The 27,635-nt window shown below is 34.5% G+C and overlaps 1 protein-coding gene across 1 annotated transcript in view; it reads right to left on the bottom strand.

Annotated features, from left to right (window-relative positions):
* Positions 1-392: 392 nt before the first annotated feature.
* Positions 393-27,635, bottom strand: part of UBL3 (ubiquitin like 3) — a 59,428-nt gene continuing 32,185 nt past the window's right edge. The window contains exons 2-5 of the mRNA XM_062567161.1: positions 11,313-11,421; positions 7,126-7,212; positions 2,581-2,658; positions 393-2,168 (exon numbers count right to left, since the gene is read on the bottom strand). Of these exons, the coding sequence (XP_062423145.1) occupies positions 2,116-2,168; positions 2,581-2,658; positions 7,126-7,212; positions 11,313-11,421 (327 nt within the window). The 3' untranslated portion in view covers positions 393-2,115. The remainder of the gene's footprint in view (positions 2,169-2,580; positions 2,659-7,125; positions 7,213-11,312; positions 11,422-27,635) is intronic.

Raw genomic sequence — 27,635 nt, 5'->3', positions numbered from 1 at the left:
CATGCTCACACTCTCATCCAAGAGAAAAAAAATCTGGGCCACTTGTTTCCTCTCACAAGACACAGGGTAAGACATCATGCATATCCTCAGAGCACACCTGCAGCGCTTGCCGCGGGAATGTGCTTGAGTGTTCACACTCCAGGAATTCTTCTCTCTTTCATTTGATTATTTTGTACAGGCAACTTAATTTTTTTTTGAAGAAAAGTTTATGGGCAGTCTTTTTGTTTGGACCACTCATGAAATCACTGTCCTAGTGAAAATAAAATTAAAGTGGTAAATAATACCATTGGCATGTTTTGTTAATAAAATGGAGTCCTTTTTAACCTTTCAGATTAAGAAATATTATTAAATTAGTTACAGACTCAATGATAACCGTTAAAACACCACCAAAATGCACTACAATATTCTTTTATTTAGTTTACAGAAGAGTCTATCAGTACAGGTTGCAGAAAGAAAATGTTTAGTGCTATTTACAATTTGTTTTAAAACTCTGCTCTATACAAATTTAATTCTGATCAGTATGAACAGTATTTTTGTAAATCTACTGCATATAAAGCATTTCATCAAAGCAGTAACAATGGATAAAATAATCCGATTACATTTGAATGATGCTGATCATTCGAAAAAACGATTACACGGAACATCTGTAAGAGTTGTGGACACTTAAGTACAAGAACACAATGTCAACCTGTGACTCATTTTTGTTTTTAAAGGCTAAAGCTATTTATATGGAATATTGGTCTATTATACTACACGCCAATCTATATTTAACTTCTATAGTTATGTATTTTATAAGATTTTTATTAAATATATTCTACACATATTTGTAATTTCAGCCAGGAAGAACTCCTCCCCAGTGAAAAAATATAAAATCTTTTATATTTTTTACAGGTTTAGATGAAACTAGCTCATGCTTTAGTGCTGTGCAAATTTCTTTAGCATATCAACATTTAAATTATTGATATGAAATAAAAGAATGGCATCCTTTTGAATTATGTATGCCTTCAGAAAATCAGCTTCTGATTTTAATACAATTGCAAGCACTAATACCAAATGCAGATTACATAAAGAAACAAAACTAGTACTATGGCAGAGGTTTTTCTTTTTGCTTTTTAAATTTTATTTTCTTTTGAAGTCTCTAATGAGTAAGCATGACATTGGACACTAAGGTACAGATGAGAAAATGACTGAAAAACACCAATTGCCAATATTCAAATACATAAAATTGATTAGTAAATGATGTTTTCTAACATTTATGCACAGTAATAAAAGCCTATGAACTACAGGAAATTACCCCTCCCATATTAAGGCTAGGAAATGCACTCTCTGCACTTGTTTGTGCTGTCTGTATAAGCACTCAACTAACATACTAGATCAGAGTGCACGCAGTAACGAAAAAAGATCGGTTTCATCAGCCCTCTACAGAGTGCTTTTAAATTACAGGCACATAGTTTTTTGTTTGTTGCAGTTAAAATACATACAGTTAGACTTGGTTTAGTTAGTATTCTGTGCCAGTTCGGCTACCAAGGTTGACTTAGGTAGAATTGACTTAACAGTTTTTCCTTTTATTTGGCCAAAAGATTTTGTTTTAATTACAGACATACCATTTTCCAGTGTTGCATTATACATTGTAGGTTATTACTAGGTGTCTGAAATATTGTTAGAGATTGTTGATGAGAAACATACTGTCAACCACATTTAGTGCAAATTGCATCTAGAAAGCTTGACTGGTTATACCCCATTAATGGAGATTTTTGTTGAAGTAAAATGATTCCTGCTATGGAAAAGAATGCATTAACTTTTCCTGGAGTTTGAATTCATTCAAGAACCAATGTACTGTAAGATTATTCAACAAACAAGAAGCAGGAATTGGGAAAAAAAAAACAAAAAAACCAATGAAAGTGTTCATAGATCTTTCTTTCTTTTTTTTTTTTTTTTTTTTTTTTTTTTAAGAAAAAAGACTGATGTGACAGTGTTCGTGTAATATTTCAGTTCCATGGATTTACAGACAGGCTCTTCCTACAGGTGTCTGAAGCAAGGTAGGGCCTCTTCTATCCCAGCAGCATGAAAGACAGACTATATTACATCACACTTAGCAGGTAAAGCTAACAGAGCTTACAGGATTACACAGCAATTGCTTTCTCCAGTTTTTTCACGGTTCCTTTGACCTGTGGAACAACAACAAAAAGTCTGGCTTACAAGCAATTTCTAAAGCAGTTTGTTCTGTGCATGAATAAGCTTGATATAAGTAGGACATTTTTAAATTATTTTTAGGAAAAATATTTTTTAGTATTAAACACTTGCATACATATGAAAATCAGGAATACTTTTCAACAATAAAAACAAAAGCTTTCTAAGGTCTGGGTGCGTTTCTACAGCCTATAAAAATGCTGAAATAGACAGCTCACTTCTTAGTTTTCTGTAAACAATATGAACAAAAGTATTCCATTACTTGATTCACAAGAACTACTTGCAGACGATATGGACATTTCCCTACTATGAAATACCTTAAAAGGCCATAACAGATCTGAACACTTTCCCATCTTGTTGCATTAGAAGTCTCTCAAGCACACAGCCTACCTTGAGAGTTTGGCTCTGGCAATGTCTCTCTAGCCACCAAATGCATCACTGTTGTTTTACCGAAAGGGAGTTTTAATGCTGCAAAGGGAGAAAGAGAGATTATATTAATATACTACAGTTGCCATCTTTCTTCAAAACATTCAGATAATTGAAACTATAGCTTCAATTGAATTAGCTCCTGTTCAAATTTTGAACTGCTTTCTTAACAATTATCTATAAAGGCACTTTCAGATATGCAATTTCAGACATTTCAGATAAAAGTTTTACAGATTGGGGTTTTAGGTCTTGGTAATAATCACATAAAACATTATGTTCTTAAAGATTATGATGTTATGAAGCTTAGTCTTCCTCCTGTGAGTAAAAAGTAAAAAAGGTATTTATGCCATGACTCAGGTGCTAAGCACCTTCTACTCGTAACAGCGCAAGGTAGCAGCTAATTCAACCACTACATTGTTATTCCTGAGATGTTTTAAAAAAGCACCACCACTGCAAAACAGATTCTAAAATATATTTGTGTAAGTATTATGCAGATTCTGAAATACATATCTGCACCTTGCATTTTAATATTAACCTATGATGCATGTCATGTGAAAAATCCCAAACTGAAAACATTTAAATCAGATCTTACGTTGCTCATCTTAGTTTTATTAATACAGAACAACTAAATCAGATCTTTCAATAGTTTATTCTGTTTATTGCTGAAACTAAAAGTCATTTTCATATTAATTATAGCAGTACAATGCTGCATTTATGTTTTTGTCGCTGTGGTATAACATTTAGCAAAATTTCCGGCCTCCTTGAAATAAAAGCATTCATTATTATTTCTTTTACTTATTGCCAGTTTCAACATTCTGAACCTCAGCTTCTTCACATAATTTTTAGAAAAAGTTATTTATAGAAGTTTTATATGTTACTTCAATTTTGTTCCTCCTCTCCAACTCATTAGACTAAGCATCTTTCTTGTCCATTTTTCCTGAGAAATATAGGGTAAAAATGCCTATAAAGTTTGTTTTTTAAAAAAAACTTAGAGAAGAAAAAAAAGACTTAACCCTAATATTTCTCCTAAATATACAAATTATTCTGACTTGAGTAAAATTTTTCCTGTGATATTCAACTTTCATTTTCATATACACTACACCATGGCATTTAAAAGGAATAAACCTGAAAGTGACTGAAGAGAAAATGTCTATTTCTTCATTTCAGTCACAATAACACAAGTACAGAATTGGGGAGTGTTGGGGGAGCCCAGTACTTGTTGACTAGGTATGTTCGATACAGGTCTAGCTACAATAGTGCTTTTAAATCATTTTAGTTCTCTATATACTTGTTTTAAGAAAAGCACGTTATGATTGCAACACACGTGTAATCATATGGAGGGATAAACAGATACACAAACTTCTTTGAAGTATTTGTACTTTGAGAAAAGCCATCTCTACAGAAAATCAGATCTGAAAGTTTAGTCTACTTGAAGCATGGTCTGTGTCTGCAACGAGGAGCTATTGATAGCTGCAAGTCTGAAAAGGATAAAGTATTTTGAGTACTCAACTCTTTGATACACTTGAGAACTCTACAAAGATTATATTAACAACCAGTTAAACCCAATGTAAAAGGATTTTCTGCATTACATAAACTCTTCAGAAGTCATTACAGAAAGATCAAAATATTACAAACTAATCACATTATGGATATCTTACATAATATCAAGACACTTGAGGAAACTTGATTAGTGAGCTGTGGAGATTAATTATTTACAGTAATCAAGTACAAGTATGCTAATATTTCAATTAATTAATTTCAGCTAATAGTTTATAGAGTTCACACAGAGGTTCTTTTTAGCAATTTCTTCTTGCTTTGGAGCCCAAGAAAGTCAGAGTATCCTCAGTTATGCTCGGAAATCTTTTCCTGCTGCCTTCTTTGTTCCTTCACCTCTTTTTCTCACTTAAACTTTTATTTAATTTCTTTCTCATCTTTTTAATTCTATTTTTATTCCAGATTTTCTATTGTCAGAATTTCCTTCTCGTCCTCTTTTTTGGTGAGCATACATGTGAGAGACGTGCAGGGGTATTTTTTGTTGTTTCCCTCATAAATAGGACAACAAACAACTGCCTACTGTCATTATCTAGCTGGAAAAACAGGACTGTCAAATACAGTGTTACCTCCCTATTAAATATTATTTCAACTGCAAACCAGAAGAAGTTTCCTGCTGGAAGCTGAACACCAAACTCTGACATGCTGATTCCTCAACCCTTCACACGGATGGGAAACAACAAAACAGCGTGGCTCAGGCACCACAGGCAAGAGGGACATGGCAGGCTTTAGAGAGGTCGATTTTCTTTTACCAATGCTATCAGCTCTGTTGTTCTTGTAGTGACAAACCACTCAGAATATATATTAATACAAGGTGGCAAAAGACGTTTTATTTAAAAATGGTTTTTCACCCCAAAACAGTTTTTCTTAACAATTTGTCATTTTCTGAGGCTTCTCAAGTTTAGAGGATCTCAGATTCACAAGATTTTACATGGAAATGTGAGGTAACAACTAGAATAGTACAAAACCATTTTTTAAACTTGATTGAAAGTATGCTCTGGGGGAAAAAAGGAAGACAAAAACCAAAAAGCTATTTCCTTGGAAACTTTTGTTTCACTAGCTGATAAAATGTCTTTCAGTACACGATAAGTCCAAATTCCAGTCCATATTTCCTGATTATCTAAAGCAAATAAAATACTAAGTGCTATAATTCATAGTTATAGACTGATATAAAAGCTTAAAGAAGCTGTATGATAAGAACAAAAGAAATTAAACGTTATATTTAACAAAGAATTCTATTTTTTGTTTTAAAAAAAGCAAGTTTAAAAAATATACCTAGTTTGTTTAAAGTTTTTAAAAAAATACCTACTTCATTTAGAGTTCCATCAAATGAATACCACAAACTGAAGTAACAGGCTTTTCAGGCTGCTTCATGAATTTCTGTTCCCCTTTCTGCTATATAATCTTACTCCAGATAAACTCATTAGTACAGAAGTAAACTGATGTTTTAGAACTATTTTTTTTAAAAAAACAATACAGCAACAAAAAAATCTTTGAAAAATACTGATACACATGTAAGATCCTTAGAGTGAAATCGTTATGATTAAATTGCAATGCTTGAATTTAGATTAACAAGGAACTAAAATGCCCTGAATGCAAGTATGTGTTCAAAATCCATAGACCTGAGTTGATGCAAGAGTCAGGAGCATGCAGCTATTATTTTTCAGCATAACACATTAAACAAATATTCAAAGTTGCTTGCAATTTAGATAGATGTCAGTAAAGGAAGAAAGCATTACCAATAAAGGACAACACCTAGAGATGAATGGCAAAGAAAATCCCATTTAGCTATCCCTATCTGGAAAAGCTAAGGTAAGGTACTATAGCCACAGATAGGATCCAAGACCAACACATTTGTTTTTCAGTCCTACCCCAACTACTATTTGCTGTACCCAATAGCACCATGTAAACATGCAAATTACAGAGTGACCAAAAATTTCAGAGTTCATCCAGCTGAATTTACAATGATCTTGTTTGTATACATAGCAACATTAAAAATTGATTTATATGGAGGGAAAATGTATTCTAAAACTACATCACCAGCTAATATCAGTAACATTGGAAAGCTAATCAATGGCTGTATTACCCAGTCTCTTCTTAAAGGAAAGATCCCTGTAAGCGGTAATATTCCTTTTAGGTTTATCTCAGCTTCAAAAATATTTCATTAGTGGTTTCGTATTACATTCTCCTCTCTCTATTGCACTCAAGAACCAAAAAACATGAATTTATACAATCTGTACACAGAAAATTATGTTTAGATCTGCACAAAAAGTCTCATTTTGTTTAGACATTGACATATTTGATATATGTACTAGTAACTTTTATCTACAAAAATCAAAATTAATTGTTACAATTTTGTTTCATATCTCCAGTGAAAGGCATCTAAAAATACAATTGTAGGAAAAAGCATGCCACAAGAGGGCATAGTTGAATTGCATTTCCTTAGCATATAAAGTGAAGCCATTTACTTTTGTTTTCGCATAACTATGCGATTGTATCCCTGGGAGAGCACTGGACAGCAAGAATGCTTCCCCTCATTCTCATTCAGAGGGTGCCTTTCTTCATTGCACTAAGATTTAAAGTATTGTTTAACTAATTATCATAGCCTTTACCAAACATTTAAAAATACTTAAGATGCTTATGCAGTAGCTTGCCCTAAAACCGCAGTGTAAGAAAAACACAACAAAATATTCTATTTAGAAAGACAATAAATGCAAGTAGTAATGCTGTTCCCTCATGCAAAAAGAGATTTAACTTACCAGGTGAAACCTTCCGAAGCCTAACAACTAACTACAGCAGGAGAGAAACAAGTTAAACACAAAATAAGATACAATACGTCATTCCATGCAGGATATAGTAAATCATATTGAGATCTTGAACAGTAAAGTAACATTTACTCTGTTTTAGATAAAAATATCTTCTGCCTGGAAAATCTATGTAATAAAACATTGTCATTACCTCCTAGTGTGACATTGCCATGAAGAAACCTCCCTTGATAAATAAGCCGTAAGATATTTGGACTGCTGACCTGCTCCTCTTCCCAATCTGAAGAGAAATAAGAGAAATTTTCACTGTTACACTGTTACACAGAAATAAAAATATCTTTGATTTTTTCATCTTTACTCAGAAAGAAAACTAAGAGGCCTTTCACATTAAACACTAAAGAGAGCATAGCCTGAAGATTCAGAAAGAGAAGCACTCCTAAATATTGGGCATTGAAATACCTTATTTTATGCTTTCAAGTGTGTTATTAACTTTTTTCAGGTATCCTGTAATACTTAATGCTTACATAAGTTCCAAAGAAAATATTTTGTAAATGCCAGTGGCTTCCTGTTTACATTCAGACTTTATATTCACTCAGCTAATAAAGACTCCCAAGCTGTGCTAGTCATCACCAGCTAATTTAAAATAGGATTTGCAGATCAGAACTGACAGAGCTTTTTCTGCAGGCTGCTCAGTGGTGTTCGATGCTGACCAGATTCAACCAGCTAAATGTCCAGGGGGGCAGCAAAATGAGCAGTTCTGAACAGTCTCTATGGAGAGACTGAACAGAGAATTTGACTCTCGTGGAGGAGTTGTTTGCTGGCACATTTTAAGACACTTCTCAAAGAACGACCAGTATATATGCAGCAAACAGTGATTTGGAAAAGACAAGCATTCATTTTCCTGTAATGCATCTCCTATAACATTTAAGCTGTAATAAATCATTTATAAGCCTAAAAGATCATTTCCCACTCTTTTACTGTTCCTTGTCACAATGTGAACAATAAAGATGCACTTTGTTTTCAGAATAAGTATCATAAACCTTTAAATGTTGAATTTAAATTGGTTCTCTGGGAATACAGTATCTTGTTTCTTAGTTGACCAGATATCTGGTACCAGCTGTTCACAAATGTTCTCCTTTTCTGCTTTTGTAGTGTTTATACACCAAAATGAATATTCAGCAAGGGATCACAACAGACAACAGAAACCAAACTACTTTACTCAGAACATACAATTAACATACAGATAGTGGCAACTGGCACCACAAAAGGAAAAGAACTGAAAAGGGGAGAAAGGGAGGCATTTAAAAGAGGGAGAGGGAAGGAAAAAAAAAAAAAAAACACACCACCACCACCGTGGAAAGTATATGAAAAGACATCTGGTGAGGAAAAGAAAGTGAGAAGAGAGGAGTGAAACAGTCTCCTGCAGCTATGGTGGGCTGAGCTGCAGCAGAGCCAGGCAAGGGAGTGGTTCAGCCCGTGTGCAGGACCCTGCACTGGCAGGGCTGGCAGCAAATGCGCACACACAAGCTGCAATATTCCTGGGTGCTCTAATGTGCCACTTTTACAAAATTAGACAGCTAAAGCTATTTGAATTTCAAATATTTGCATTTCCTGCCCAATTCAATTGTCTTGCAATCCAAGCAGGTGTCGTTTTTGCTATGCTGTAAAGGGCGCTAAGTTAAGGATCAAAACTGTTACAGTTCTGTCATAGTCATCAGGATAAACTAAATGTCAAAATGTTGGAAGACATCAGTAATTTTTTTTTTTTTTTTTTTTTGCTTTACACAGTCTGAACTCCATCGAGATTATACTTGTAAAGAGATGCTCAGCCAACTTATGGTACTAGTTGTATTACACCTAAAATAATAATTTTTTAAAAGGCAATCAAAAGAAAACAGACTATGTTTTGACATAGGTACTTCATGGTTAACCTACCATCTTGCCTATCCTTTTAGCTTTTGCTACTTGGCCAACACTCTAAAATATTTCTTCTTGATATGATCAGATTTTAAGTTTCCCTGACAGTAAATGAGCCACTAAAAAAATATTTACTTATTTTTTAAAAGTCTAGCAAATGATTGTGGTAGGAAAATAATTCAATAAAAGTACTTGGAAGAAAAATGGTGGTGAGAAAGGAAAGAGTAAACTTTCCTAAATTGTACACATGAATATAAACCGGATGTTTTCAACTAGGTGTGAAGAAATCCTTATTTAACATGAGTTAATTCAAAAGAGGACAGTGGAGGAGAGGTTTGGCTTAATCCTGCTAACATGTGACACTAAGAATGTATTTCATGATTTTTTTTTCTCCACAAGATTCTGACAAGTAAAAAATAATGGTAAAGACTTTTTTAATAGCATTATTTGCATTTCAAGGAAATTTTGCCCTCACCAAGATTTCTCAGTCCCATGTTAGAGTACCCTCAATCTGAAAGCATCTAGCTAGCTAACATATGTGAAAACCTATAGCCTATTCTGAAGTAGATTTTTCCTCAGTCTTTTAAGTTGACACTACTCTTCTCTCCTTGGCAATTAAATATTCATCAAGAAGATTTGGAGGGCTCCCTCGAGATACTAGATGTTTGAACTGCAGCTTCCATGGCCGGTCTTACTTTTCTTTTTCTTCAAAAAAGAGACTTTAAAGTCTGGCTTTCTTCCCAAACACAAACCCAGGATCTGGAACCTTCAAGCTTTTCACAGATTGGGAAGATTGAATGCTGTTATAAACACATTCAGATGACACAACATTAACTAAGTTTCAAATACGGCAATGTTCTCATTCTGATACTGTTCTGTTAGTCTAAATCGTCTCCATCAAATCTGACAACTTCATTGTGGTCCTTTACTAGTGTAAAGGAGTCACATCACACACTGATTTGTAATCATTATCTGAGGCTATGATCTCTCACATTCTTCATCTGTTTTCCTATAGTAGTATGAAATCACCTTTTGTTATTATTATGATATACTTCCCTTCATTATTCAGTATCAGTTAACATATCACTTCATAAGTCTAAAATAATGAGTTTGATGAAGTGCTCCTAGTTCTGACACAAAATGAGAACAGAAAATAACATTTATTTCTGAGCCTGTACTACAACATTCTACCAGGCATATGAACAAGTAGAATACAGGCTTCAAATGCAAGATTACATTTTCAGAAATATCCTTGAATAAAACAAACAGTTCTTTCACTATTAATTCAGATAAAGGTTTAGGAAGAACATTGGATCACAGCAATTCTATCTTCTGCTCACATTAAAATATGTACAGATGCTACATTAACCAGATTTCTTAATAAAAATGTTGCACATCTATTATCTAATATTAAGAGGACTATGGACCTCCTCTTTTCATTATATATTTTATTAAGTATATAATGCTACATCAGAGCAACACAAACCAGCTCTTGTGCAGCCCTTTTCTTCCTAGCCCCAAAAGAGGCCAGTTTAAGGCCTAAAGTACAGATTAGCAACACTTAACTTTCTGGTATGGATTATTATCCATTCTACTTCTTTGACAAAGGCACCATAGAAACAGATATTACAATGTTTAAGTTTCTGTAAACAATAGACTTTTTTAAAAGCATTGAAACAGTAAACCTAATTAAGTCCTGTACCTGAGGAAGATTTTTTTTTTTAATTATTATTCTCCCCCCAGTGTATTTAATGCTATGTTTCTGTTTTGGCTATTTTCCCATGAAATCACAGCCAGGGAGAACAGAAGCACTTGTATTTTGTGGAACTATTCACATATTTGAACATATGTCTTAGTTTGAATTCCATTTTCTAAAGTTAATATTCCTGCATAACAACAAATAGATTCCTATAAACATCCTCATTTTTCCTCCATTTCCATGCCTTTTAATGCCTCTTCAAACATTCCTTTATCTTTGCTTTTTCCCTGGAAATTTATCATTATTACAGATCCTTGCCAAGATAAGGTAATAAGAAGTATTTGAAACTCAACTGCACTATTACATTCCTGTGACATGTCATATTTTCCATTGGCTGTCCTCACATAAGAGTTTTGATAACTCCCACAGTTCAAGTCCTCCTCACAGTTACTACTAGGTCCTCTACCGAAACTGATCAAAAAAAGGGACAGGAGATTGAGGGAAAGAAATAACTTCAGTTTGGAGAAGCATTATTTTAGATATAAATTGGGAAATAGTCAAAACATCCAAAATTCTGCACAACCAAAAAACAGAGAAGACAAAAATAAAATTATACTCCTATATAAATCTATGCTCAGATACACAATAAATATATTCAATATGAATGTTGAGAACAGAGATAAGTTTATGGGCACTTCTGGATGAAAACACAGGGAAGCTTCTAGCTAGCCATTTAAGATCCTGAAACGCACACAACTACTCACCCATTGGCCAGTTGTCATACACATGTTTTGCAATATCTGCAGCAGAGTCATTTGGTGAAAATAAGAACTCTTTTGTTTTCCCGCTTACCAAGATGAGGCGCAAATTTATCTGTAAAGAAAATGCAAATTAAGAAAGTATACATAGAAGACTTAAGATACAATAAAATTTAGCCAATGAACATTAGTAGCATATCTTCTCGAATGATGAGAAAAAAAAAAAAAAAGCCTGAAAATTTACCTTAACACATATAAATAAAAAACATGAAAATTTGCATTTAAAGATTCTGAGTATCATTAAAAGCCTACCACCCTCCCTCCAGCACAGATCTTGCCCAATATCACCTAAAAAATCCCATGGAGCAAAACAGCACCCTGGCTAGGTGCCACCTACCATAGGTCTCCAAATTCCTCTATCCATCTTCCTAACCCAGAACTTTGCTGCAACATTGTTCTTTTGCTACAAGGAAAAACGTTGAGATTCTTATACAATTAAATAATATAATCACATTTTGGGGTTTTTCCAATCCTTGATTTCTTTTATCTAACCAGCAACACTTTCTGCTATGATCTTCTATTTATAAATTACTGAATGTAATCCTTTTCCTATACAGAATATTTTAATGCTATATAAAGAGCTCATTATGACATTACAATGCAAAAGAGATTGAATTTTGGCTCTTCAAGCAACTACTGGTGAGGTTGTAAGAGCTATTTGAGTAGCTAGCACTTAACAATTCCCATGAAAAGTCAGAGTCTAACTACTTTTTTGTTTTGGCCTACAAGTCTAAATCCCATCTACTTTTAGCAAGACTTTCATTTCCTAACTGCTTGGACACATTTTCAAACTAGACTCTGAAACTGTACCTCTCATTTTAAGTTGCAATAAAGTTCACTCTTGCTGAAATTCAGGAGTTTTTTCTAAGTCAAATACAAAAGGAAAAATTTCATAGCGATGCCCAAGTTTAAGAGTTCTGCAAGGATGAAAATCTCAACACTTTCGTTGAACGTTCCAGCATTGCCTCATTTATCTATTCCCTGTTTATTTCAGAACCTTGCCAGATAGATCATTTACTCCCTTCTGAATGCTTTGGCTTGGATTCATCCAACCTATCTTTAAGCACCTAATGGACACATCTAAATTAGGATCTCCATCATCCTGCACACACTATCAATGTCAATGGAGAGAATGACCCCTCCAAAAAGCCATTTGGTCTCTATTTCAAAATGTAGCAAGGGCAAAAAAGAGTTATCATAAGAGATCTTTCCCTCCCTGCCCCCCATTAACTCCTGTCAGAAAATAAAAGCTCTGCCATTAACACAGGAAAGAAACCAAGTGGAAGCTGTTTCTGAGGAAAGCCCACAGCCAGTTTCAGACAGTATCACTGCCTGTATATAACAAAGAAAAAGAAATCAGAAATATCTTAAAGGACAGAAGTTGCAGGAATACTGTTAAATCAAAAAAGATTATTCAGCAAATTCAGAACAAACCTAGTTAAAAGCATGAAACATTTTCTTTGATATTTCTAGAATGATTAAGAAAGAACTACTTTCAAATCTCATCAAAATTTAGCACGAAAAGCAAACTAAAGTTCCACTATTCCTGTTAGTTCCACTATTCCTGTTTATTCCAAAAAACTAGACTGCTCTGATGAATGAGAACTTCAAATTTTAAGTGATAGCCAGACTATGCCCACTTGTTGTTTTGCTTACATTGTCTTTCAGTTTAAATAGTGTTTTTTCCCCTCTTAGGTGCTTCTGCTAAAGTATTTATAGAGAACATTCCCATATACAGTTTCTTTAGTTGGACTACCCAAGACAAGCTCCTCAAGCATTCTCCATTCATCCTAGTAGCTTGTTGGTGCATGTTTCAATTTCATGTATTTTCTTCCCTCAAAACAGATGACTATTTCTTAAGTCTACTAGATGATGTCTCACCAGATGCTTGTATAACACTACCACTAATTTATTTTCTCTATTGGAAATACCCTCTTTGATTGCATCCCAAGACTACATACACTTTTTTCTAACTGAGCTAATTGGGCAGTGCAGTTATCTTCTCACTCTCCTCTACTTCCATCATTTCTAGTTTTTGAGCGTCCACACTTATAACCAACATTTTGGCTGTAACACCCAAAGGTATAAGGCTCTAAATTTCATCGTACTTGCATTACTCCGCTCCTTCAAGTGAAAGAAAGAAGGGGTCTAGGTAGAATGAGATTGGCAAAACCTCACTCTGCACCTCAGAAACACTTGTTAGAGATCTCCCAAGTTTGACCCCAAAGTCCTATGAAATCACATCTAAACATTTCTGTATACTATTGCCTTCCCTCTATGCTAAGAGCATTTTTCCAACTTCATGTGATCAATAAGTTTTAGCAGCACAATCCCTGTATATGCAACTTTGTCATTAAATGACTCAGATGAAAAAAGATTTATGTGAAAATTGATCCATAAGTGACTTCAATAATGAGCTCTCTCTGATCCACTTTCTCTCTTTCTCAGTCTGTTCATATCTGTTAGGTCTTTATATATTCATGATTTCTCTATTAAATCCTAATTTATTCTATTTAACCAACAGTATGCAATATGGCACCAGATCAAGTATTATGTTCATTTTCAGATGAAACTATAAAAATTTCTACTTAGAAAATCAGCTCTTTTTATCAAAAGCCTGTTTGCCATGATCTGGCTTTCATGAATGTTACATGTTACATTCTATTCCATTTTCTCTATACCTCATTATCTTTAATTATCCTTTAAGACTAAAGGCATCTCATTGCAACACCAACATACTGCCAAAAATTTAATAAGTTTAGACTGCATCACAAACTATAGTATTGTACTTGGGAATAAATTATCTGTTTAAAAATAAACATGCAAACCCCAATGTTCAGCAGTAACGCGTGCTGTATGCTTTAGTGGATAAAATGAGGAGCCTTCTTCACCATTTGTCTTCCTGCCTCTCCCCTGCCATCCATTTCCTCTACCTCAGCTTAAGTCCTGATCCCCCAACAGCCTGCTCACTCTATCCAACCAGATCCCAAACTCTGATTCTATGAAGATTATCTAAAGACTTTTTCTCAATTATTGGTGTGTAGTTTATTTGTGGTAGGGATTACATATTTCGAAGAGTAACACACTTCCCTAGGTAATAAATTTTTATGTCAAACTGTCAGCTCTCCAGAACTGTCTGATTTGGATCCAAGAGGAAAAAATGTTTAGTCCTGCTCAGTGCTTAGAACATTTCTAGTGCACACTACTAATATAAAACAAAAGTTATTCTCCAGCCAGCATAATATTAAGGAAATGCATTTCTCTTTACACTTAATACAAAGTTTTGGGATTATCAGGCACGCTGAAGTGAAGGGAATAGGGGAAGAAGAAAACCACAGAGAAACAACTGAAACTAACTTGACTTCCTGTAAAATTTGATTAAGTCATACGCCTGCAGTTAATACACAATTTAAAAGTCAATATGCAACCGGAAAAAAAAAAAAAAAAGGAAAGAAAAATTAGTTCCCTCTTCCCCTCCTCAACACATATAACTCAGTAGTGCTGAAGTTCTATTGCTGTGGAACATTCCTCATATTCTATCAAATATAAAAGATACCTCAAAACAAATCTAGTAATTGACAAGCTATACTAAAAAGTATGTGTAAAATGTGGAGGTTATTTTTGTGTCAAAAGAAAAAAATCACCAAATTGGGCAGAAGCCCCAAATAAATCCTTAAATCAGGCAAGCAGATGTTACATCAAGTGCAAGGAAACAGCTGCTCTAGTAAGAGGTTAAAATATTTTCTTATTTATAGTACAGCATACCACCGACACATTCAGTTTGCATGTTTGTCTATTTTTTATATACATACACACATATACATTTCAGTTTTGGCTTGAAGGAATCTTACCCTTCTGTTGCACATCACACTGTCTCAAGGGGTTTGAAGCAAAGAATCCCCAAACCTGCCTTTAAAATTGAAGTCTAATCTTAAAGTTCACCTCAAGAGTATTAGAAGTGTTAATGGCTTGCAACCACTAAATTTCTTATTTTGTAAACTTGAGTGATTAAAAATGCCTTTTCAAAGAAACTGTAGGAGATCTACTGTAGGAGATCTGGAACAAACCCTTTTGCCAAAACACTCCTGAAAAAAGTTGATATATCAAGGAAAAGAATAAAAATGAGAAGATGTACACATGCACATATGCTTAGTGGAGGAAAGAGCAAAAAAAAAAATCTTGCTTATTATTCTCAGTGGTCTTATATTTCATATCTTAAAAGACTGCAATAAAATTGTATCTATATCCCTTGTAGGACATATGCTTAAAGTCATTTCCATCTATTCTTGCTGAAGGGGTCTTTGCTCTGCTACTTTTGGTGATTCACATGACTGTGACAAGTTTACTCTTCCACAGGGTACATAACAATGACTGTCCTGTGTTTTCCTTTTTTTTTTTTTTTTTTTTTTTTGAGGTTACTGAAGAGAATTCCAGGCTTTTTGCTACAGAAAACACACTCTTGCATTTCTGCATTGCAGCACAAACTGGAATGTTACTGATGAAAGCATCAGAAGTATAGTTTACTAAGTAAACTATAAGTAGAATAAAGTAGAATAAAATAGAATTTGTGGACTATATTTACTCTGTATGGTTACATAACAGCATATTCTGTTTGTGATCTCAAGCATGCAAAACTCTTGCCTGCTCCCCTCCACTCCACAACCAACACCAATTTCATAATTACAGCTCCTACAACCACCACATCAATCATACCACATACATAATAAAGAATCATAGTTCAGATTACACACTATGAACACTCTCAAAAAATAATTACACATAAAAGGCTGTAGTAACGCTGTGTGACTGCAACTTTGGGAGCAAAAATTTGGATTATGTACATGCAGTTGTAGAACAAGTAAGTGCTGCTCAGTAATTCTGCAATGCTGTTCTCTAGACAGTCATTCCCATAAACCTTCAGCTTTGCATGACAAAATACTGCTTCTAGTCACCCCTGATGTATATTTTGATATTGATAAAATTAATTTTGTTCCTATTAATCCAGTCCTAGATCACCCATACTTCGTTATGATCCTCTTCTGTACTGCTGATGCCTCCAAATTTTTCCACTATCAACAAATTTTATCAGCATATTGACTTTGTTTTGTGCCAGTGTTGTAAATGAAAGTATCAGACAGCTGATCCAAAATAAATCTTTAAGGAATTCCACTGAACAGTACTGCCAGCCTGACACTTCCACATCCAATATTATGTCTTACCACCTTTTCCACTTGTGTCATGCACTCTATCAATATTCAACTTCCCGAGCTCATTCTTTCCTATGTGACAGCACATCAACTACTCACTGAAGTCCAGATAGTTCCATAAAGTTTACTCATTTTGAAGAAAGTTATCTAGGTTACCTAGATGTATAAATCATCTAGGAAAATTATCTTGTATAAACTTGAGTAAATATAAATACTGCATTTTATTCCATTATTTCTTTTTATCATAGATCTTTGCTTATCTTTTCCATCAAATCTGAGTTGCCAGACTACCTTTATCTGCCCTCATGAGAAAAGGTACAATAGCTAACATCCTTCACCATCATGGTCTCATCCACTTGATGATTTAAGTTCTTCTGATGTCACATACTTCAGGTTTCTGATGTAGAAATCATCCATCTGTATACACTTCTCTGCTCCTTCCTAATATCCTTGTTGCAATAGTTATTCATCTGTTGACTTCAAAGTCTCTTCTCACATCCTTTCCCTCATTTAGTATACAGATACTTTATAGCTTTAATGTCTGATCTGAAGAAACACCAAGCCTCCTCCTTTGTCAGACCTTCAAATTCTTCAGATACGTGTCTTATACTAATCCAACACACCTCGGTTATTTATAATTTGCCCCCTTGAAATCCAAAGCCTGTGTATATAGACACTTTGTTTATTCTGCCATTTATCCCTGAACCTGTGACCACTTATGCCATTTTCCCCAAGCAGCTTTCCTAAGATTTCTAGAACTTTCTGGGAATTTCCCAAAGATGCATCTAGAACAGTAATGCTCCTTCTTGGCTAAGGAACTAGCTGGTGAAGGAAACAGGTTACAGATTCATAAGGTGAGGAGAGAGTGAGCAAGAAGGAGCATAAATTTGCAGCCCAATGATGCAAGCATTCTTAAGAGGGAGGAGTGCACCTTGAACCTGAACTCTACTTTGAGGATCACTGGATAAAACAAACCTAACGATCATTCCCACTCCTATTTTCACCAGGTACTTTATGGGGATACAGGTAGCTATTAATTCCGCTTCCTCAGCTGAACACCAAAAATTCCAATGTAGCAACATTCAGAATCCCTTCACATATGCACAGAGGAGCTTTGCAATTACTTTACACTCACAATAAATTTTCTTCATATCAGAGAAAAGACTGACACAGAACACATCAACATAAACAGTTACCATGACAAAACAAAACTGGCTGACAGACCTGCATAATTCATTTAGAGCCGTACTACTTGTGGCAGTATGGCAAGTCAAACACGAGGCCATAAAAATATTATAATACGCCATGTCATCTTATTCACAATTAATGTAAACATCACAGCCACTTCCATGACATACTCATCTTTAGATCATTATACAGAAAAATAAATTAACTTTTATGGACAACTGGTTCCTTCAAATATGGAATAGCTAAGACAACTTTGCACCAAGAGGAATTAATAAAAGCTAGCAAATTTCAGAGAGAAAAGTGAGGCAGGAAAGATAATACCCACAGCCCCCCAAAAAGGTTATTTAGGAAAGGAAAAGGCAAAATCCTATAATCATTTAACTCAGGAGCTATGACAGAGTTAGCTGTTGCTATGGAAACTAGAACATGGTTGAACTTAAAATCATAGTGCTTGGTCACATTCATCTGTTCCCTCTCTTTAGTTTAAATAACACAGCAACAATGACAATAGATTATTCAATATCCTACCGGTTCCATGGTTGTCTTTTAAAGAGAAGTATCTAGGAAAGATTATTCCTCAAATTAAATTAATATGCATACTATTATAAACAAACAATACGAAGCCTTCCAGCAGATAATAAACCTCATTTACCATCTTGACTATAAGCATTCTCAGGGCAGGTATGGTTTTTGATATTTTTTTTTTTGGGGGGGGGGGGGAGAAGGCTTTAGTTTGGGGAGGGGTTGGCAAGGAGGAGGAGAATAAATGAATAAATGAACAAAAAAGCCTCAATTAAACCAAATTAAGAATTTTAAACTTAAAATCAAATTTTAATAAAAAGTCCAAACAGATGAATAAACCTTTTTTGAAAAATACTCGTTCTATCAGTAAAAGATTTTTCAATAATTTGATCAGAGTCAACACAACAAATACCAATCCAAGAATAATACATCTCCCAGTATTTGGAGATAACAGAAGCGTTTCATTACTTGAATACTTCCATTATTTCAGGTATCTGATCTTTTCAATTTAAATGGCAATGACTGCTGTATTCCAGGTGCACACTTTAATAGTGAGATATAGAATCAACCTATCTCTTTCTGGCTACTAAGTGAAACCACTCTTATAGGAAAGATTTAGTAGAAGACCTACTCTCAGTAGTCATTTGTCACAGTCAGGGCAGTCTCATCTTGCACACAAAAGATTCACGTGTACAAGCATTTTCTAAATCTGTTTTCTCATCCCTTCACACAAGTCTAGAAAGTTTCAGGAAAGCAAAGAATAAGCAACTCAAATATTAGCACCAGCCAGCAGCAAGTCCTCTTTCCTCAACTTTGTAGGAATATTTTTTCAAGTCTCTTCTGAATATTGCTTTGCAAAAACATTTTTCATTTTCAAACTTGTAAACATAATTTTGATAAAGGCCAACTAGGTGATACGCAAGTCTCCTGATGTTAAAAGTCTTTCAAAATGATCACTAATATATGCACCAGAATATACACCTTTGTTCATTTTACGCATACACAGATTTATGATAGTAAAATCTCATTATAATCTTAATGTGTAAATTAAAAGATATAGACAACTACAATTTGGAATTGGGCTATAACACAAATGAGTAGGCACGCAGAGTTAACCATATGACATTCAAGTTTTCCATTTTCAAAGTTCATCCTGTCATCCTGATGTTAGAGTAAGTGTATTTTCATCTTTACATAATGTGACTAAAACACAAAACAGAGCAAGTGATACATTCAGAATAACATGAAATTTTGGTAGAGACTTTTATAGCTATCAGCATACCATGCTGAACCAGTGAAAAGTCATTTTAGAATATAAGAGCAGAAGTAAAATTGCATCAATTAACAATGCACATGTGAAAAGCTTGTCCTTTGGGACTCTTAACAAGCAATGTCACAACCAGGTGGTCTGATAAACTTCAGTGACATAGGTACTGCTACCAGTACCCCTATTAGAGGAGGAGCTGGAATGGCTGCATTCCCAACAGAAAGATCATGTGGACCCCAATCTTCAGCATGTGGAGTCTGCAGTGAAGAGGCAGCACACACAGGCTCTGCCTACCTTCCTTGGAATATACACATAACAACAGAGAAGTGCATTTCGGGTTTTCTTCCTGAAGTGAGTAGGAGAGAGAAGGAGGCGTCGGTTTCTATTTTTTCAATCTCCATCTCCCTAAAAATATCTTCTAGTGACACATATCTCAGCATTTGACTTCAGACTTTAAAAGTGAAATCAGCATGTACCATCTGTGGTACCATCCTGCTATCTGTTCTCATAGCTGCCACTAGCTTAGTCCATCACGTTGCTTTCACCCCCATGTCCGTTGGTGTCTGAAGTTTAGATGGTCATCACACAAATGTGACTAGTGACAACGCCAGCCACTTACTTAAACTTGGATTTAATTCTGATACAACTCAACATTTGATCTAATTTATTCCATATATTCTCTGTATAAGGCATTTACACATTATTTTTAAATTATTATTTAAGATTGAACAATCTCATCTTTAGAAGGAAAAATAAAAGAATGTCAAGTTTGTGAATGCTTATTTTCTGAAATGCTTTGCATTTCACACTTGAAAATGAACTACTGCTGCTAACAAAGAAATAGAATTCCAAGGAACTGGTTCTTCAGAAAGCTGCTCTTTCAAGTCCACAGGGGCAGACTGATAGCTTTCATCCTGTCTTATTGTTCTTTTTTCCACCCTATCTTTAACTAACATTGTGAGTGACAATTTTATTTAACCAGCTTTTCTAAAATTTTCAGATGCAGCTGTTCCATGATTACAAAGAACAAAGAAAAACTACTGACGAGCCAGGGAGAGTATACTCTGTGCACTATGAAAAAATCAGAGGCAGAAATCTGAGTTTCCTGATGCAAGACAGAAATTTGGAGAAACATGTAGAACAGAACTTGGATATAGCTCACTGAGACTATGGACGAAGCTGAAAGTAATCCTTCAGTTACAGTCTAGATGAAAACAAATGTCAGCTTCAATCTGAACACAAATGAAGTTCAGTAGGGGGAAAAAAATGTCAAAAACATAAAAAAGAAATTGGACACATTAAGGGAGTTGCTGTTAACCGGAAGCGATCAAAACAATGATAATTGCAAGTGGCACATGGTCATGGAAATCATTTAATTCTGTATGCTAATATTCAGGAAATATAAGTGAAGTTCATCCCATCCAACTGCATTTTATCTGTGAGGAAAGCTCATTCACCAGAATTTAATATTAGAAAGGAAGAAAGATGCACAAAAATAATAATGAAAGCAGGCAGACGGGTAGCCTATCAGTAAAAAGCAGCCTTCGGACTTCCTGCAACATCCCACTGATTTTCAGCAAGATCCTGGACTAAGTGTAGCTATGTACTTTATAGTGCGGTCTTGTAGAGAGATTCTGAAGTTATTGGTTTTACAGATTTTTTTTTCCTGGACAGGTCTTAAAAAAAAAGTGATTCCTCATTAAGTAATTTAGACATACTAAGTGTATATTGTGCTCCCTGCATTCTTCAGTTTCTCATTATTGCAGAAGTCATATACCTGCTCTTCCCTCTATTCCCACTTTCCACTGGTTACTGTGCAAGAGAGCAACAGCAATCACTTCGAAGTTAGCATGTATATTCATTTTCAGTTCTTACCAAAAAGAAGAAAACAATTAAAAAAACTCATTGGAAAAAGAAGCTAGAAATTTATTTGAAAAGAAAACAGCTTACTCTTGGAAATGAGGAGTCCACCTCTTAGTTCCTTATGAGAGCAGAAAGATCCCATCGTGATAGTTTTCCTCAAAAACAAATTAATCCCCACGAAAAATCTACTAATTTGTGACTATTTGAGCACAAAAAAGAGGCAGCGACAAACAAGTACAAAAATGGTGTGATTTGGAGCAGAAAAGAAATTATGAAAGAGTGAGGAACCAATCTTCTAAATTTGATTTTTGATTTATTTGCTCTTGAAATACCTGTTGCATTGCATGGTTTTCACAAAATATACTCTACATAAAAACAATTACACTGTGAATAGAGATTATTAACTGACTAAATTAATTACTAATAACCAATTAACTGAATAGTATCTGTCATTTAAATTAGACATAGCTTGAAAAAAAATCTAGGAAAAAAAATACTCCCTTAGAAAGAGAAATAAAGAGTGACTGTTTCTGTTAAAAGCCAATCAAACTCTCACCAAAGCTATTAAATACATTATATGAACAGAAACTTCTAAGACTTTCAGAAACAATATCCCAACAGAAATGCCCACAACTGGAGATGAATTTGCAACTTTCCACTCAAGTCTTTTCAGGACAATGTTAACAAGCCTTTTACCTTCTATAAGACTGTCTCCGGGTCTGTATTCAGCTGCTACATTTTTCAAGCCTTGACAGCAGGTATAAAAAATAAATGGAAGAAAGCCTCCAATATTTTTAAAAACACACACACAAAAAAAAGCAAAGAGTTGCACCTTGAGGTAGAGATACATTTCAGTTCACTTGGGGTAGAAAATTAATTTTACGGTATTTACATTATCAGCTACTGATTTGACTTTCTCTGGGCTTACTGTGTGTCATGGCAGTCAGCCAAAATTTTGCCATTCCAAAGCACTATCTAAATCACTGAGCTGTGATAATTGAATGTAAGAGACAGGACATTAGTTTTTTTTTTTTTTTTTTTTTTTTTTTTTTTTTTTAATCTCTGATGCAAAAGATAGTTTAAATTTTAATCAAAATGCATGTTTTAATGACCATAGACCACATCTACTCTAGTGAAAGTAAGCAATTCTGATATGTGAATGAGAACACAACTCTTTCTAATTGTTTTCTTCCTAAAATAGCCCAGAGTAAACACTGACTCATGTGATGAGAGATCAAGGATTGTAATGCTGAAGCCAATTTATTCAGCATAAAACTCCTCAAGAGCAAAACAGCTTGACCTCTGCCTATACTTCTCAGAACAGGATAATGACCATTCTTTACTATTACATATTTATCTTCCTGAATGAGTTACTGCTAATGTTCAACAAAAATATAAAACTTTTATATAAAACTTTACATATTTTTGCTCTGTTTAAACATCATGGTGCAAATTCTTCCCCGAGCTAATCCTGCTGAAGTCAATTGACTGAAGTTAATGAAATGATATCCCACATAAGGTTTAATCCAGTTACTTGGATTCATTGTTGAATACTAAAAAGCACAGCTTATCCAACTTCCTGTTACTGAATGCTAGTCATGTGCCTGTGCCCTCCCAACCAGCTGGAAGTCTAACAGTAATTCATATCCTAATTCCATCATGAAGAGCACTAGCTAGTCCAGACCATCTATTAACAAATGAAACAGTTAAAACTTCTCTCTCATTTTGGCCTCTCCTGTTGTACCATTACACCTTCTATAAAGCACAAAACAAAGTCCTCAGTTGTTAACTTACTGCTCAATGACTTTGGCAGCTCTAGTTCCTGATGCAATGTCCCTGTGTACCTACCATATTATTTCGTGAAGTACTTCCAAAGCAAATGGAATCTGCCTGGCAAAGTGCCATGAAGTCATGGTATGTTCTGCTTTACCCTTTTCCATTTGGAAAGCAGATTCTCCTCACAGAAGATTAGATTTTTATGAAAGAAAAAAAGTAAGAAAATTTAAAAAAATATTTTCCCTTCATTTGCCCTGTATGTCCAGAGTCTACACAAAAAGTAGTATCATAGAGTATTATACAAAAATTCTTCATTTCAGCCTTGCAGAAAAATCTGTATATATAAAAAACACACTAAAATTAAAACTGAATTCATATTCAGGCATCTTATAAGCAAGACTATCATCTTGGTCTAAGGTCTCCCTAGACCCATAGGGGAAGGCGAAGATAGCAATATCTTCTTGTAGGCATTACAGTCTTCTAATTGGCAGTGACTACAGGCAACACTCGTCCGAGTTCTTAGTTCTTACTGCATCAGCAATTACATTATAACAAGCCATCTGCTCTGTGACAAGAGTGAGCAAGGTTGGCTTCCATGAAACTGGGGCAACATGTGTTCTAACCTGTGTCTTAATTATGTTTTTACAAAACGCTGTGTATGCACAACTACGGAGGTACGCCATTGAAAGCTCCCCAAAGTATCTACGTTCCTTACCTTAAACAAACAACAACAGCAAAAAACTAGTATTACTTCACTGAACTAACCGGCTTGAGCTTAAAAACATAGGCAACAGAAGAATAACTCATTTATCAGGCTTTGATCCTCATACTTAGGGATTTATGCCAGAATAAAATAAATTGACACACCAGCCATAATCCAAACCCTAACCCCTGCATTTTTCAGCACACATAGTCAATACAGATGGCACCAACATATTACCACCAGATAAGGACTAGCTGCAAAACATCCATCCTTTTGGCTGTCACAAGACATCTGGTGCTGACCTAAGCTAGAAGATCATTTTCTGACCTTTGTCATGGCAAGTCTCTTGACCTCCACACACCTGAGTTTTCTAAGAAACAGAAGTGACCTGTCTCTCTTTCCTTTTTATTTGTCACATGCTGAGATTTTTAGCTGTTTAGGATGGTCTCGTTTTGCTTTCTATATAATACTCCTAAGCTACAGCTCATTTCCAAAACAGATATTTTAAAACTAAGAGTTCTGTTAATACTTCCACAAATACCACAATGCTTTTCAAAGACCCTCTCACCTATATTTTATTAAGGTTAAAGGCATGAAGTCTGAAGAGACAGTATCACTGATTGACCACGTTACAAAATAATTTTGTTGGTACCACTAGTTATAACTATAGTTAATGGAGGATTATTTCCCAGCAAAGTTACTAAACTTTTGTAATTGTCCAAACTGAAGCAGTACTTTGATGTTACAAGAAAGAGCAAACACTCCTTCCTAAAAACAAAGAAGGGGGAAAAAATGTCTTCTTTCATATTGAAACTGAAAATGTTCAGTTCTGAGAGCTGTGGATGGATGTATATTTCAGCTACAATAAGTAACCTTTAACAAAAGGAATTATTAAAAAAATATTGAGAAAACTCCTGTACTATTCATTAAAGAAAGATGTAATAATATCTTTGCAATTGCTGTCATGGCATTATAAACGTTGCTTCAACTGTACTTTTGGAGAAAAGAGTATGAGAACAGAATTTAGCAAGCCGTCTGCTAGGAGACACTTCAGCAAGAATCTTTCAGAAAAAAAGCATATATGTATGCATGCATTGCTGCCCAAGTGATAGTTTTCTATACACAACTCGAAGTTAACAGTAACATAGTTTAAAACATATTCTAGTTATCAGACAACTGATTTTATAGCTATTTACTAAATCACAATGACAGCATAGTAGCAGCACTGAAGATGAACTATTTCTTACAGATTCTAGCGTATACTCACAAGACAGTATAGCAAATAAGAGAAACAGCTGTTGTACATGAAGAGAATGAAAGTCCACACAGTTAAAACTATTCCATTCTTCCCAATATATTTGGGAAACAAATCATTATACAAAGCTGAAAGGAAGATCTGGCATTTAAAAAGAAAAGTGCATTTGTTATACGAAACAGCTATCAAGACAACTATTGTCTTAAGCTACCCTTGGCTTGGGCGACTGTTCAGCTGAAAAGTCAATTTGCATCAACCTGCGACTAGTGATACTGTCACTTAGTAGTGCCAGAGACAACTATGGCATCATCTGTTTTTCATATTAACATTCTCACTCAAAGATTAGTTTTCCAAGAACAGTAATGAATTCTCATGTGCATAACTGTACTTCATTGATTACTTCAACAGGCAAGGCTGTTTACTTAAACAGCCTATCAAACTCTACAAAGTAAGCATTAAATGAACACTGTATAGTGCTTATACTACAAATCAAGGATCTGAGGTGGTGGATAAATGTACATTGACTCAGATACTGTTCAAAATCTAAATATCACCATGATACAAGAAAGTTAATGTCATCGTCTCTGAAACAGCCACGTCCTAAACTTGCCATGTTATCAGCTAATTGACAAACAAGTATCACTGGGGACAGTTCAGTTCTGAACAAACCTAAATAACTATAACTTCAAATTTGAAAATAATTATTTTCAAATTTGAAGATTTTTATTAAACGTTTGAAACTACTGAAAAGCAACTAAACAAGACAGTCCAGAAAAAAAGAACAAAGGGAACTGTAAAATGTAGAACAAGATGATGACAGGTTTATTTAAGAAAACAAAGCAAAAAAAAAAAAAAAAAAATCCACCGATCTGGCCTGTAAAGAACACTGCAGTCTAGAAATAACAATGGCGAGGAAAATCCAAGAGCAGCCAAAGGAAGACATTCAAGTATAATAATTATGAATAGGGTGGCATAAAACGAGACTGAGGGCAGTTATCTAAAATTTTTGTAAAGTTTAATCAATTGAGCCTAAGAGGCTCTAATTTGCAAAAGTAACTGGTCGCACAAATATTTATGGCCAAGCCATTAAAAATAATAAAATCATTGTGCTAACAGAGTTACTCTCTCAATTTGCAGACCTTTCACAGAAATATTGATGATGAAGGCTTTGAAACATTTCATCAAGTATCAAAGATTATACTCTACCCTTATAAAGCCTTAACAAGAGCTGGTTTCAACTTCTAAAAACCACAATATCAAAACTGCAACACTGACAGCAAACAAAACTTCTCCCTTTTCAAAACCCATGGTATTTTGGACCTTCTCAATACATGTCTTAAAGGTAGGATTTAAAAAAAGTTTAATTAGCTTTTCATGCAAGTACTGAACCAGCTGATCATCTTCACCTTCCTCCCCAAGTGCGTCAGTAAAATCATCAGGGTACTATTTGCACCGTGAAGAGGAGACTATTATTGCAATTACCTGCAGCAAACTCTCAAAACACAAAAGTCCCAGTGACATGTTCTTAAAATGACATAGCAAAGACAGCACATACACTCATATATTAAGCAGCAGAGGCCTTGCAAAGCTTGCGCCCATCCGAAGTTTTGGAACAGAGAACACATCCATTTTCAATAAGCTTTTTATTTAGATAGGAAGAAAGTGGAGTTTACCAATAATGAATTAAAATCCTTACATAAAGTAATATTATTTACTTTATAAACAAACACTACTATAATTATAGTAGTTATATGCACTAGTATACTGGGATATGTGCTAGATGAATGTAATAGAGCAGTCTCTCTCCAACCCATTAAATACTAAACCAATAATAACCTCTACAACGATACTTTATAAAAATCAATGCAAGAAAAGGGCAAAATAATGTGAAACTTCAAAACAGAGATCAAACAAGTGCACGTAAGAAAACAGATTCAGCAGTGAAGTGACTAGTGTTGTTAAAAAAATTCATTTAAAAATCTTAACTAGAATAGTCAATGTGACTACATCATAATGAAAAATAATTCACATTCAATGTCTCTCTGAAAAACTGAGACACATTACCAGTAAACTCAACATTTTATTATAGAGCGATTCTATATACAATATTAATAATTTGCAGTTTTGTAAAGATAAAAAACTGAAGCAGTATTTAAATCTTTCATTCTAGTACTCTTATTAACTCACAACTTTTAATTTTTCTTAATGTTAAACTTCTGATACATTTCTGTTGGAACTCAAATATTAGTGGCACTTAATCAAATGACACCTCTACCCAGTTCTTCATTAAAGCCCCTGCTAAATAAACAAAAATTGTTCAACGCTCAGTAAGTGTTCATATTCTGTCAGACCCTTCACAATTATTAACCACACTCTGTCTTCTGTCTCATCTCTTTGGAGAATGCTAACTAGGAGATGGATCTCTGCACTTCAATGCACGGCAAAACTGTCCTGTGAAATCAATTATATTAGAGTGCAAGAATCTCGG

This window comes from Rhea pennata, chromosome 1 (genome assembly GCF_028389875.1).
Source record: "Rhea pennata isolate bPtePen1 chromosome 1, bPtePen1.pri, whole genome shotgun sequence".
NCBI classification, from domain to species: Eukaryota; Metazoa; Chordata; class Aves; order Rheiformes; family Rheidae; genus Rhea; species Rhea pennata.
Note: the sequence above shows the minus strand (reverse complement) of the source record. Positions and strands in the feature narration are given on the sequence as shown.